This window comes from Embiotoca jacksoni, unplaced genomic scaffold (genome assembly GCF_022577435.1).
Source record: "Embiotoca jacksoni isolate LCO1_2020_lvr unplaced genomic scaffold, fEmbJac1.0.p SCAF_1, whole genome shotgun sequence".
Taxonomy (NCBI): domain Eukaryota; kingdom Metazoa; phylum Chordata; class Actinopteri; family Embiotocidae; genus Embiotoca; species Embiotoca jacksoni.
In genome coordinates this window covers 20,948,680-20,962,215 of record NW_027185229.1, presented here as the reverse complement: position 1 = coordinate 20,962,215, position 13,536 = coordinate 20,948,680, and the positions used below count along the sequence as shown (strand labels likewise).

Sequence of the window (13,536 nt, the reverse complement as noted above, 5' to 3'; positions counted from 1 at the left end):
TACTGTGTATACAAACACACACTTACACACAACTATATAAAATCGTCCAGCCACACAAATCCACAAATATTATGGCAGCCCTCCTCCATCCTGCCTGTCTGGAGTGGCAGGGTCAGGAGGTCGAGGATGACAACATGGCAGCTGCGGTATCTTCCTCACAGCGACTCGGGCCAGAGCGGCATGAAGCGGAGGCCGTTTTCCAGGAGGAAGTAGTGACCCGTGTCTGAAGGGGTGCTCTGTCTTCCAATCAGAGGACTGCTGCCTCCTTGCTCCTTTCCTCTGACAGACAACAGAGGAAGAAGGAGGCGTGACTGCAGGCGCCTCAGCATCTGAGTCTGAACTCCAGTGAGGGAGAGGACGCCAGACAAAACGGAGAGGCAGTGAATGAGAGAATCCATCGGATCCATATAAACACATGGTGAAAGAGCAAAAAAAAAAAAAAAAAAAAAAAAAAAAAAAAAAAAAAAAAAAAAGGATTTATTTTCTTAAAAATGATGAGAAGGCAGGACAGGTGGTGGATACGTCTAGAAGAGGAAGCCAAAATGAACTTTGTCTGTCTGGGTGTCATGTTATTCAGGCCTGTCATCACCTCTGGAATGTCTCTTCGGATCCACAGATGCCATTCCCTGCATTCCTGATCACTGAGCCGGCCCTTTACATAGCAAATCGTCCCCACGGTGTTTCCTCTGGCTTACAGAGTAAGCACTCTACTCTGCACTCAAGAGTAGAAAATAGCTCTGCATCCTTTTGAAGATGTGGAAATACCTCGGCCTCATTTGAATCCCTCATTTGTTCCCCAACATGTGAGGGAGTCAGAATGCATTCTTGCCTTCGCTAAGAATTACACTGATAACAAAGTGATAATTCTGCACCTTTTCAGAGATTCACTGACAATAATGTTCATCTCCATCACGAGTGTTATATGGGCAACTTGGGGAAAGAGGCAGTCATGTAGCAGCAGGATGGATGGATGGATTTAATATTATTAAATCTGTTAAAAATGACTGCTAAGGTACCATCATACCTCTCCTGGAAGTCCCCAGTGACACCAAGTAAAACAACAAAATACACAGAAATGCTGTTTTCAAAATGTAACTTTACTCACAAATTTATGCTGCAATATGCTGTAGTTCAACAGTTACGATGCAGCAAAATAATGAGTGAAGGGAAACTTACTAAACAGATCCCCTACAGGAAGTCCTGTGGTATTAATAAAGCAGTAAAAAACTAACTCTTGACTACATCAGGAATACAAAATGTGTTTTTATAATACAATTAGTAAACTGTGCGTGTTCAGTGATGTAGGAACAGAAAATCTGCATCTGTTCATTTCACATACGTGATACTCTGTTTGCCAAATTTTAGGGGGGGAATTTTATATTTTTATTCATTTTTTTTATGCGAATCAGCAGACCATGAGCACATTCATCAACGAATTATATCCTACACGCAGACTTTGTAAAGTGATATAGCAGTTTGCAAAGAAACAGAGGAAAAGTGCCCGGTATGTGTGTTTAAATCAAAATACTTGCGTGGAGTGTTGTTGCTGCTTTGGACCGAGAACAAGAATGTCAGTCACAGCACAGAAAGGAGGCCAAAGGTTTGTCGAACCAGCTCCTGCTCCTCCTCAGATCTCCTGCAGCAGGTTGGTTGGGAAGAAGCCGAGCTTCCGTCCTGTACTGACCTTCAGGTGGCCGTTCACCTCCTCACCCTTCTTCACCACAACCTGATGACACGCACAACAAACAATCTTTTACATGGACATTTCTTCAATGTCTAGTAAGTGTAGTTAATCATTTCCCTGACGGGTTCCAGCACAGAAGTGTGTGGTTTTGTGTTTGTGTTATATATGATTTTTCAAAAAAAGACATCCACTGAGAGGAGAAATGAACATGCAATTTTATATTTGACTGCGTGCAGGGACACATTCATAAAAGTAAAACAAGTCTTAATAGCAGGCGAGAACAGAAAATGTGCATGTAAAACAATTGTGTCATATTTGAGCAAACAGTAAAGCAAATTCAACCCGCCCTCAGATATGAAACATCGTGTCTCTCCATAGTAAACTCAAAGTAAAGTGTGCTCCCTCCACCCTCTTAGTAACTCCGCGATACTTGTGGAGTGTGGTCCATTAGCTTTTGCATTTCCCCCCTTCAAACAGATCATGGCGAATATTTGACCCACAGATTTAAGTGTCCAGCTGGTGAGATCCGAGACATCATAGGAACTTTTTCACAGTCTCAGACACCTCAAATCTGCAGAAAACTGACGGAGAAAGTGCAAAAACACATTCTTTTTAAACTTTGAACTTTTAAATCTTAATTTGCAGATTTGTTAAAAGCCCTTAAGTGTCAAACTTAAACATTTAAATTTCTCGGTGGTGACATAACAATGAAACAGCAATGCAGGCTGCTAAATAGTTATTATTTCTTTACGAGGAAATAGAATTTAGAGTTAGACTTCAGGATGACTTATAGTGAGGGTTAAATGTAAACAGGTGAGGGGTTAAACTGGGCTGAAGGTCAGTGAATGTTAATCATTAGTCTCTTCCTGTCAACATGAAACAGACTTGTGTGAGTTTCTATGTTCATGTCTAATCATGGCGTTTATAGCCATCATGTCAGCTCCTATGATGACTACATTTACTTGAATAACTTCTCCATGTTCATTGAACTGAATGGTAAAAGATGAACGTGTTGTGGATTTATAGCAGTTTAACATGTGTTTTGAAACTTTGACCTCAATTATCCAGTGTGTGTGTGCAGCAGACTAATTAAGACTTTAATAAAGCAAACAGACATTTAGAGATTTGATTTAGCAGACAATGCTTCAGGCTGGTAGGTATGCAGTGTGTGTGTGTGTGTGTGTGTGTGTGTGTGTGTGTGTGTGTGTGTGTGTGTGTGCGTGTGTGTGTGTGTGTGTGTGTTTGTGCTCCTGTGCGTAGGCTCAACTGTCCTTACAGCTATAGAAAGATACATACAAATATTTCAAGTTCTCAGTTCTGTATTCCCGTGTGTTGGGCTTTAGGTTCGAGCAGACTGAGACTGCGTGTAAATATAGTGGAGTGATTTATAGTTTGGTTATATAATGATGTATCTGCGTATGGGAGACTGTGTACCTGTGTGTCTGTGTGCGTCTGTGTTAACCTGGTCTTTCTTCGGAGTGATTTGTCCCATCCCTCTGTTGCCAACGAAGGAGCGAGTCACCTTGCAGAGCCCCTCGCCTGCTCGCACTCGGATGATGTAGTTGGCAGGGATGAACCCCGTTCTCTCTCCGATTTTCCCCTGGTGGAATAAAAAAAAAAACTTTGACAGTGAGGCAACGCAGCTTCAGGGCCTAATTTAGTTTACTTACACGGCTCAATTTAAATGCGGATGTGTTGTCCACCGTTGCTTTGAAACCTGAGAGGCTGACAAATATAGCTGGATGGATGATGAAGTGGAGACCAGTCATTATGGAAAACAGTTCGTCTGGCACGTTTTCAGAGAGAAACACAAAGTTGAACTACATCTCAAACTGGGGAGCGTTCAGAAAATAATACATTGTTTCCTAAAACCCGCATCTTCTCTTGAAGCAGCCTGTGGTTATAAGGAGGCGTGATTTAATAGCTACATGCTCTATTTACAACCTGATCTTTGAGGATAGTTTGTGAGAATTGCATCAACTTTTCCAAAGCCTCAACCTTTAACCACTGTCAAAAGTGGAAAACAACAGAACAGCTCTTCCACTTCCAAGCTGCAGCACTTAGTTTCAAAGCTAAAATTTGCCTAACAGCTCTATAGATATTGAAAACAAACCTCATAAGCAGCCAACTTGGTAGTTACAGCAGTTGGACAGTTTTTTTTTTTCCCCCCAGCACATAAAACCAGCCTAATTGTTCTGGCTCAAAAAAAGATCATCATCTAATGGCAAAAATCCCAGACCTTGATAATGACCAAAAATCGAATTAATTGATCCTCAAGCCATCTGGCTGTCTCTCCGTAAAATTTCATACCTTTTGGAGAGCAAACAAGGTGGAAAACATCACCTTGATCATGAACACATAGAAATATGTTGTGTTGGCAGTATTAAAAACAGAAACATGTGGGACTCACCCTCCACCATCCCTCATTGGAGTCATCTATCACTGTGATGTCACCATCACTTAGGAACAAACAAGATATGAGTATTTCAGCAATATTCAGATATGAAATGATGATAATAAAAAAACACAGCCAGGAGGAAAGAGAAAGTCGTTAAGAGAAACATCGAGGGAGAGAGAAGAGGCTCACTGAATGTCCAGATCATCCTTCTCTGTGGCCTTGAAGCGATAGAGAGCCAGATAATAGTGAGCCTGACTGAACACACCGATCTTCCCCAGCTGAGGCTTTTTACTCTGAAAACAGACACACACACACAAAACTCAGCACTGACCTCAGAGTCAGCATCCTTCATAAAAGATTATTCATTCAACATTATTACAACTGATGAGCCTGTCCTCCAAAAAAAACCCAAAAAAAACTCCACGTGTTTTTTGTGCGAGCAGCTTATTACGACTCAAAGCTGTTTTAAAGTGAAACAAACTCTCGTGGTCGTATAAATAACAACAAGCTAGTGTCCTGGAGAAGTTCAGATGACGTCGGTATAATGTGAGTTTTTACTCATTTGTCGGAAGGCGGGTTGGGTGGATAGATTTAGGCATTTACTGTTGCCCTGACAATAAAGGTTGCATAACTTTAAGGAAGTAATAACCGTAACAAATAACACGGTGTAAGTAATCATTTTAACCTAAACCATTTTTTCCCCCCCAAACCATGTGTTTGTGCCTAAAACTAACCAGGGGCGCTAATTTAGGAAACATTTCTTTATTGGCTCGTGTTTGAGAGGAACAACCAACCTAAACGGTGCTATGAGTTGGAGGATTCATTAGCACCACTGTAATTCTCTGCATTATTATCAGTTGTCGTGACATCATTATGTCGTCTTCAGATTTTCAGACCTTGTCGTCGGCAGGAGCTTTGTCTCCTCCTGTGTTTGCTAGTTCACAACACAACAACAACAAAAAAAGACACGCAAAGAGACAAGTATTCATTCGACGTGAAAATTACAGCTTCATTTTTTTTTTTTTTGTGCATCTTTTTCATCATACTTAATAATCTGATTACATTTCTGTAGTTAATAAACAGTAAATAGAGACAGCTAACAGCGACGGATACAAGTAAGGTGACATAAAGAATGGTCAGGACCAGACTTAAACTTGATGCCTTGTTATTGTGCGTCTGTTTCCCCTCCTTTATCCTCCTGCTTGGGCTGGGACTCGTCTTCCTCCATCATCATCATCATCATCTTAGGAACAACAATACATTTATATTTCCCTTACTGAGACTTTAAGGTTAGTAAAAAAACAATGTCCAGAAATAATAAATATATATATATTAAAAGATAAAATGATACTAACGCTAACAACCAATTAGGTCTACCTAAAGTAAATCATCAAACATCAAAGTCTTCAATGAGGCTTGGATGGATAAAATGGTTCTGCATGTTAACCAGGCTGTTGCAGAAACTGAGAAGGCTTTAAAACATTCAGTGATTTTACTGGGCATACGTGGTTTCGTCCTGTACGAGTCAGAAGTCTCATTAGTGCGTCCATACGTACGCTCTTATTGTCCCCTGAGCCTTCCTTGCACTCCTTGTTGGCCATGATCACACCGATCCGTAGAGTCTCAAACACAGGGTCGGTGCGGTTTGTGTGCTGCCAATCAAACATCGGCACTCATTAAAACACAGAAACCACACAAACGCAGACGAGTGAGAATATATGAGCTGTTTACTGCAACGGCATTAAAGGACATGACTGACTACAACAATCTCGGACGATTGCGTTTGATTTTGCGAACCAATTTTCCTTGGGAATAGAAAGCGAGGCCTTTCATATCTGGTGATGACCCCAATTCCTGATTTACTAGTAAATAAAAAAAGACACCGGCTCAAAAGACATAATTTGAGTTGAATAAAACTGAAAAATCCCACAAGCAACTTCTGATCAGCATGAAAAAAAACTGAGAATAAAAATGAGAGTTATGTATGCTTTTTTTTTGCCAGTGAAAATGTTTTGTATGATGTAATTTATGAATGGAAAAACTAACCGCTAAAGTGCTGCTTAAAAGTTTGTCAACTCTCGAGAATTCAATATATTTCTGCACAAGTATGACCTTAAATATCATCAGATTTGCACACACTCAAGCACCACTATGTGCCTAAGCAAATCCATAACACAAAACAAAATGTCTAAGCTGCAGCTCATGCATTTTGGTTGTAAGCGGGACTCACAGAAGGGCAGCAGCTGAGAGACTGTGGCATTCTGCTGACTGCTGTAGAGAGGAGAACTGTAGGCTCTTCTGAAGCCCGGAGGCTAAAGGAGCAGAGGAGTGTATACATTAAATCTAAAAAAAACAAATATCTGCAGTTTATTTTAGCTCTCCGTCTCTTACAATCTTGCCGAAACACCTCTGGAACTCCACGTACGACTGACACTGGATGGTGGATGCTGGTTTTGCAGTTCTTACATCGCGGCGCGAACTTGTTGTTTACTAAAGAGAATAAACCAAATGAAGCCAAATTAGTTCCGAAAAACAGGTTTTTATAGACTGCTATTTTCATTCCGTACAAAACAAAAAGCAGGTCAACCGTACGTACAAACAATCGTGCGCGCGCAGACGTGGCAGAACTTTGGTTTCTTGCAGTAGTGGTCCTTGAACTCGTGAGGTTTGTCGTTGACTGGTTTGACAGGCTCAGGAGGAGGCTCGTCTTTCTCCTCCTCCTCCTCCACCTCCTCATCATAGATAAAATAGACCCGGAAGTAAGTGAGGGTGGAGGTTGAAAATCACTATAGAGAACAACAATAATGAAATCTGCAAGCAGGGATATGCGGACCCTCGCGTGCTGCACGTCGGGGAGCCGGCGGCCCGCTGGATCCCCGACGTGCAGCACGCGAGGGTCCGCATATTCCCGCTTGCAGTTTAAAAAAAAAAAAAAAAAAAAAAGTGCAATCTCGTTCCTTATTCTTTATAAAAATAAAAAAAAAATAAAAAAAAAAATAGCCTTTTTTTTTGTGTCAGTTTTAACATTTTCAAAAACTCACAAAAGTTGGCGCCTGACGCATGTGCAAACTTTCGTGAGGTTTGGAGCATCGTTTGACCTTAAACATCAACTTCCTGTGTCACGGCGAAACATCGAACTTGGCTGCATCGCCCTGGCTATACTAGATACAAACATGACTTTTATTTGAGTTTTGTTTTATATTATTTTTTTTTATTTTTTTTTATTTTTGTATTAGTTATTATTGTCGTTGACCTTTGGTTTGTTATTAGTAAGACTGCATTTGCAACGCAAACCCGAAACCGTGTGGCTTACCCTTAGGGGGAATCACCCTCCGTGAACCGTGTGGATTACCTTGAGCTGGGTTCACGGAGTTCACTCGAGAGCTTTCCAGTGACTGAACCGACAGTCCGGTGAACTCAACACGTAAAAGATTCTCCTCCGACTGCCGTTTTGCTATTAATGGTTCAAATTCCACCATGGCTTGTTGATGGTGATTCAACTTTTAGTGAAATTGAAAAAAGTTTTGCATACACTACACATTACAGGAAGATATTTAATATCACTGCAGACCCCCTTGAAAACACGTATATCTACTATCCAAAGAAGGTCTGCGGCAATTTTGGTCGCATTTGAATGAATAACTGTGGACGGTGGAGCTGTCGGTTGCAGTGGGTTTATTTAACCCAAACTGTCTCAGTATCCTGAACCAGCCGAAGCCCGACACACTCATCTGAGAACGACTCTATTAATACTGCAGCCTGACTTGATGGAAGCTGTCTAGTCGTCACGCAAACTGCATCATATCAGCCAGAAGCAGATCCAGGAATAATGGTTTTTCAGTGTCAAGACTACTGTGCGTAATTTTTACATATTTATTTTGCTAAAATTCAAGAATTCAGATTAGAAAGTTGCTCTGCGTGTTATTGAGAGTTTTGGGACTCTTTTGCGTGACACACAAACCACAGGTGGGACATAGTAAAGGCTTAGATCTCAAAACAGCCTTCAACAGATACTGGCAACATCCCCGACTAAATGTAACAAAGCTTGACATCGCTACCGCTGAATATACAGTCTCGTCTAACGCAGCTATGAGGATGTCGCGCACGCACATTCACAGATTTGTACACACACCATCAGAGGGACGCCTGACAGACTAAACTGGCTCAGACTCTCAATGACTGGCGGGATTAGAGGCGTCCTGCGGCCCGTCGGGCTGTGGATTTACACTACAATAACTGTTAATACCAGGCATAGTTCGCACATTACAGCGCCATCACTCTGCAACTCTATTTAGCTGTCAGGACTCCAAAACAAACCCACCACAATGCCTCGGCTCGGACGTCAGCTTAAGGGTTGACATATTTAAACCAACTGTGACAATTATTCACCAAACAGCAGAGAAACAGGTGATGGAATCTGTCCATTTCTACTCTCATCACATATTCAAAAGTGTGAGTGGTAACGAGAGATTAGGTCGATTAATCTAATCTATAGAAGTCACTTCATCTATACTTTATTTATTTACTTACGACTTACTGGTATCTACAAATAGAGGTGGTTATATTTGTCTCTTGGCTTCCTACCTCCATGTCTTGGTTACTGTGGATAATCTACAAAACAAAAGTTTGCAATCTATTTTAAACCAAACGGCTTTTTAGTAAAGAAATATTTGATTATTTTTACATCTGTTGTTTTTAAAATGATATTATTACATTCACCTCCTTTGTATTTGGAGAAAGGCAGAGATAGATATCTCCAAACCTGGTCATTAAAGCTGAAAAAAATACTTGATACTACAAGGGGCAGAAAATATGGTGGATTCTTTAGGGATGTGGGTGAACCTATCCTTTAAATTATTGATGTGATCTTGTTGCAGAGACAATATCATCTGATACACACTATGATTCATATAAAACATCCCGATATAAACAATGTGTCAGTCAGACGTGTATAGTCCTTGTTGTCAGTTACTTAACCTGAATAAATCAGCTTCCTGAGTATCTGGTGTATGAACAGCCCTTTGATGTGTGTGTGTGTGTGTGTGTGTGTGTGTGTGTGTGTGTGTGTGTGTGTGTGTCACATTGTGTTATGTGATGTCTCACCGTATTGTCCTCTTCTTTCACCACGTTATCAGGGAGAGGTGGGTTGTCATGAATATCCAGAGTCCTTGTCCTCCAGCCTGTCATCGTCAGGGTAGCAAATGTCAGACTGAGCAGCAAATGTTTAACAGCCAAAGATAAACTGAGGCCTGCCTCATGTTTAGGGCTTTACGTCTTCATTTTATAATATAAAAAGAGAAGCATTGGTTTTCTATTCACATTCATTCCTTTGATTTAAAAAAAATAAAAAATAAAAAATAAAAAAAAAATTAAATCATTTTCCGTATATTAAGACATTAGAGAACAAAGTCCCACAACTGGCCTCAGAAGTTACATGGATTTTTGTAATAAACATACAAACTCATTCTGAGTGAATAAGTGAACATTTGCAAACTGAACTTACGAGTCATATTGAGCCATTGGTGCCGTTTGGTGCTCGAGGTTTCCTGATATTGAGAGATTGGACCAGCAGATGGCACTATACACAGAAAACACACAAGCATCATTGCTGCAGCCACAACGTTAGGACAAGTGAAGAGAAGTGTCTCTGAAATCCCTGTTAGTGTTACAATGAAGGAACTCCTTTCTGTTTGGCCTCCGGGCAGTTTCTGAACATCCAACAACCTCCTTACAATACTCCCTTCAGCATGTGCGGCACCCACTTTAGTTATCAGTGAACAAACCTTAGGAATTATCTCCCATGATGCAGCAGACTCCGAGGTCTGTTCTGAAGATGCAACTTGATCTTAGCAGAAGTTAAAAACAGGACTGACTTGTAACCTGGTACAAGGTATACCGCCACAGGATTTCAGAGGGTTTCCCAGTTCTCAGGTTTCTCTGCATGTTAGAATCAATGCTAAAGACATGAAGCAGAAAACATTCAGCAATCCAACAACTAAAAGTGCTCCATAAGTTATTAGTAAACGACTAATAGAGGGCGGATGATTATTCTGGAAGCATGTTCAGGCAAAATTTGTCAACTGACCGTGTAACTTGACTTCTACTTCTTCTCAAAGAGACGTGGTTGTTGTCAGACGACTTTCGGCGGCTGGAAACTCGATGGGACTCTTCCTAGCTTTTTCTACCAGCCCTGCTGTTAAGTCCTTTACATGCTGGACTTTCCAAATGAGACTCTTAACAGGTGGGAGATTGGGATGAGTAATGCCAGCGGGACAACCCGCCCGGCTCAGCCCCGACTCTTTACGCGTGTTTACATATGTGCCTGCATACATGTTGGGGACAGCTGAGCTCTCCAAAAGCTGAGTGGCAAGAAACTGGAGTGTTCTGCTACTGGATCCTCTCTCAAGAGTAAAGAGTTGTGTCGTAAATATATTCACGCTCATAAACTATTTGTGGACTTTATCAGATGACCTGCGTTGCGATTTGAATAAATCCCATTCAAAGACAAATCCCAGGCTGGAGTAGAATTAGTGGCAAAAACGATCTCAAACAAGAGCTCATTCTTAAACTTTAACATGACACTTAAAATATATTTTTCAAGCTTTAGGTGACATCTCTCGGTCTTCATGAGGAAATGAAGCTGGCTCATTATGAGACGTCGGTCAGGTACCGGTAATTACATGAATTCACGGCAGTAGTTTAGAGGTACAGTGGATCTACCCTGGTTAGAAACACACAAGAGCACCAGCTGGAAAGGCGGTTGGTAGGTTTTGTTGGGGAATAACGGTTGTCTGAAACTGCCAACTCTTCAGGTCGAACTGAATTATTACTCTTAGAGACAAGAGCTTAGTTTGCCCTGATGTTCCAGGTCGTATCGCCACTGAACGAGTGCTGCCACTGATTTTGCGCTGCTCTCCTGTAAAAGTGTCAGACACACGATAGACATTTAAATGACAAAGAATATAAAATTCAATCAAGAATTCAAAGACGCTTCCCATCCAAGCTTGAAAGGATCTGCCAGGAAGAACGGGACAAACTTCCTAAATGAAAGCATGCAAAGTCTTGAGACTTACCGGAGAAGACTCTGAGCTGTTATGGCTGCTGAACGGTGGGAGGGGGGGGGCTTCTAACAAGAGCTGAAAAATGGGTCTGACATTTTATTTTTTAAATGTTAACATTTCCAAAAACATGTTTTCACTTTGTCAATATGGGTTATTGAGAGCGGTTTGATGTGTGAAAATGGGTCATTTTATCAATTCAGAATAAAATCGAAACAAAAAGTGAAGGCGTCTGAAAAATGTACCCTCATTTTGCACTGAAATATCGAGAAGTAGCAAAACAGCAGATGAATAATCTTCTGGAACGTCAGACTTCATCCTTCAGTCGGAGACTTGCAGAATCAACACCGAGCAGCGCTGAAGCTGGTGGGTGACTTACGAAGACACTTCTCCTTTCTTTTGCCATCTGTTTCTAAACATGCGCCTTTTTGTATGAAACACGGTGGGTTCTGACTCCGTGAGGCTTCAGGCTTTAGCGTCGGCCTCGGGCGATTCAAACAATAAACCACATGACGCAAAACGTGTTTTCATAGATTTTTTTTCTCAACTTTTATATTTTTAAAAACAAACAAAAATAACAGATTAAATAAAATTTACAGTAGACATATGCAATCATTGTGCACTTTAACTACTTCTTCTGATACGTTCCGCACAGCTGTCAACGGAAAAACGCAAACACAATGGGGGCGCCGGAAGGAGTGGGGGAGGGCGGGGGGAGGGGGGGGAGGCATGTGGGAGAGAGGAGAGGACACGAGAAGTGAGGTAGAGGGCAGTAAGGAGGAAAACAAATGAGGGGAAGAGGAGCAGGGATGAAGAGGGAAGGAGGAAAGGATAAAGAAGGGTCCAAACCTTTGTCACTCGGGGGGAGGGCGGCGGGGGGGGAGAGGGAAAGGGGGCGGTTGGGGGAAGAAAAAGAAAAATCACTGAATATATAGATTTCTTTTATTCCTTACATCACTTATATAAATATATTGAACCCCAAAAAACAAAAAAAGAGAAAAGAAAACTTCTGAGAAAAAAAACAAAAAACGGCGCAATACAGAAACCCACAACAGCAGTAAGGCAAACAGAAAGCAAGAGAGGAGAGAGCAGTGACAGAGTACATGAGAGGGACGGAGGAGCTGTGAAAGATCGGAGGCGGCGTGAGACGTGGCGAGAAAAGAGGCGGAGCAGCAGGGGAAAGCAAGAGAGAGTGCGCCGCTGTGTGCTATGAAATTGTATAAATATGTGGGATTAAGAGACGACTGGGAGAAGGAGAGTTGAGGAGGGGGAGAAAGCGCTGGCACAAAGAGGAGGAAGGGTTGTTGGGTCGAGGAGGGAGGAGGGGGGTATTGACTTAGGTCGACTGTCCAGTGTGTTTTTGTTATGTGCTACGACCCTCGTGCCTGCGCTTCCTTGTCTGTTTGAGTCTCCTGGTGTGTGTGTGTGTGTGTGTGTGTGTGTGTGTGTGTGTGTGTGTGTGTGTGATGGCGGCACACATTCCACGGCAACAGTGAAACACATGCTCGCGTGTCTTGTGTGCTCTTCTGCTATATAAATACAAAACAAAAACAATGAGTAAAAACAACAAACAAAATCATATTTGCAACCGAACACCAGCCACTTCATGATTCACACCTTCTTCCCTTTTATACATTTGACACATTTTTTTTTTCTTTTTTTTTCACAAACTTGTCAAGTTGTTTTTTTTTTAGTCGTTGTGTTTTTGAATTGTACACTAAGGGCAGTCCCCTTTAGTCCTCCTTCCTTTCCCACCAGTCCACCGAGAGTCTCTCTGTCTGTCTGTCTGTCTGTCTGTCTGTCTTGTTGTTTGTTTGTTTGTTTGTTTGTTTGTTTGTTTGTTTCACCTTCTTTCTGTCCTCTCCCTCTCTTTTCCTTTCACTGAGAACTGGCTCTCTCCAGCACACGCAGGTCATAGTTCTTTTTGGCGGCCCTCAGTTTGAAGAGGCTGGCCCCGCTGTTGTTCAGTTTGAAGGAAGCACTCTGGGCAGCCATGGTGCTGGGGAACACCGCCACTACCGTGTAGAGGTGAGCTGGGTCGCTGCCGTCGCACTTCACTCCTACGGCTCCCACGCCGGGCCCGGCTGTGGCTCCTGGTCCTCCTCGGCCTCCCTGGGGCTCCTTCAGCCACTGGATCTTGGCACCACACAGCGACAGCTGGTTGAAGAGCTTTTCAGCCTCTGGACGTGAAATCCCCTCCGGCAGGTCTGTTACCTCGAGTACCCGACTCACCACTGGGCGACAAGAAAAAGTCAGACACGAGTCGTTAGGCAGGCTTGATTTCCCGCGGTGTACCTTGAGACACTTGAAGCACCTGTTTCAGGGACTCACTCTGTTTGTTTATCTGTTTCAACTGAAAACCTTTCGCAGCGTGCAACATATGGGGGAATTACAGT

At 42.1% G+C, this 13,536-nt stretch overlaps 1 protein-coding gene and 1 pseudogene across 10 annotated transcripts in view; both read right to left on the bottom strand.

Moving 5' to 3' along the window:
* Nucleotides 1-526: 526 nt before the first annotated feature.
* On the bottom strand, nt 527-10,327 carry LOC138199851 (SH3 and cysteine-rich domain-containing protein 3-like; annotated as a pseudogene).
* Nucleotides 10,328-11,662: 1,335 nt separating this feature from the next.
* LOC138196737 (R3H domain-containing protein 2) overlaps nt 11,663-13,536 on the bottom strand; it is a 55,478-nt gene continuing 53,604 nt past the window's right edge. For all 10 annotated transcript variants that reach the window (XM_069147086.1, XM_069147110.1, XM_069147101.1 and 7 more), the window contains one exon: nt 11,663-13,374. In XM_069147086.1, the coding sequence (XP_069003187.1) occupies nt 13,019-13,374 (356 nt within the window). In that variant the 3' untranslated portion in view covers nt 11,663-13,018. The remainder of the gene's footprint in view (nt 13,375-13,536) is intronic.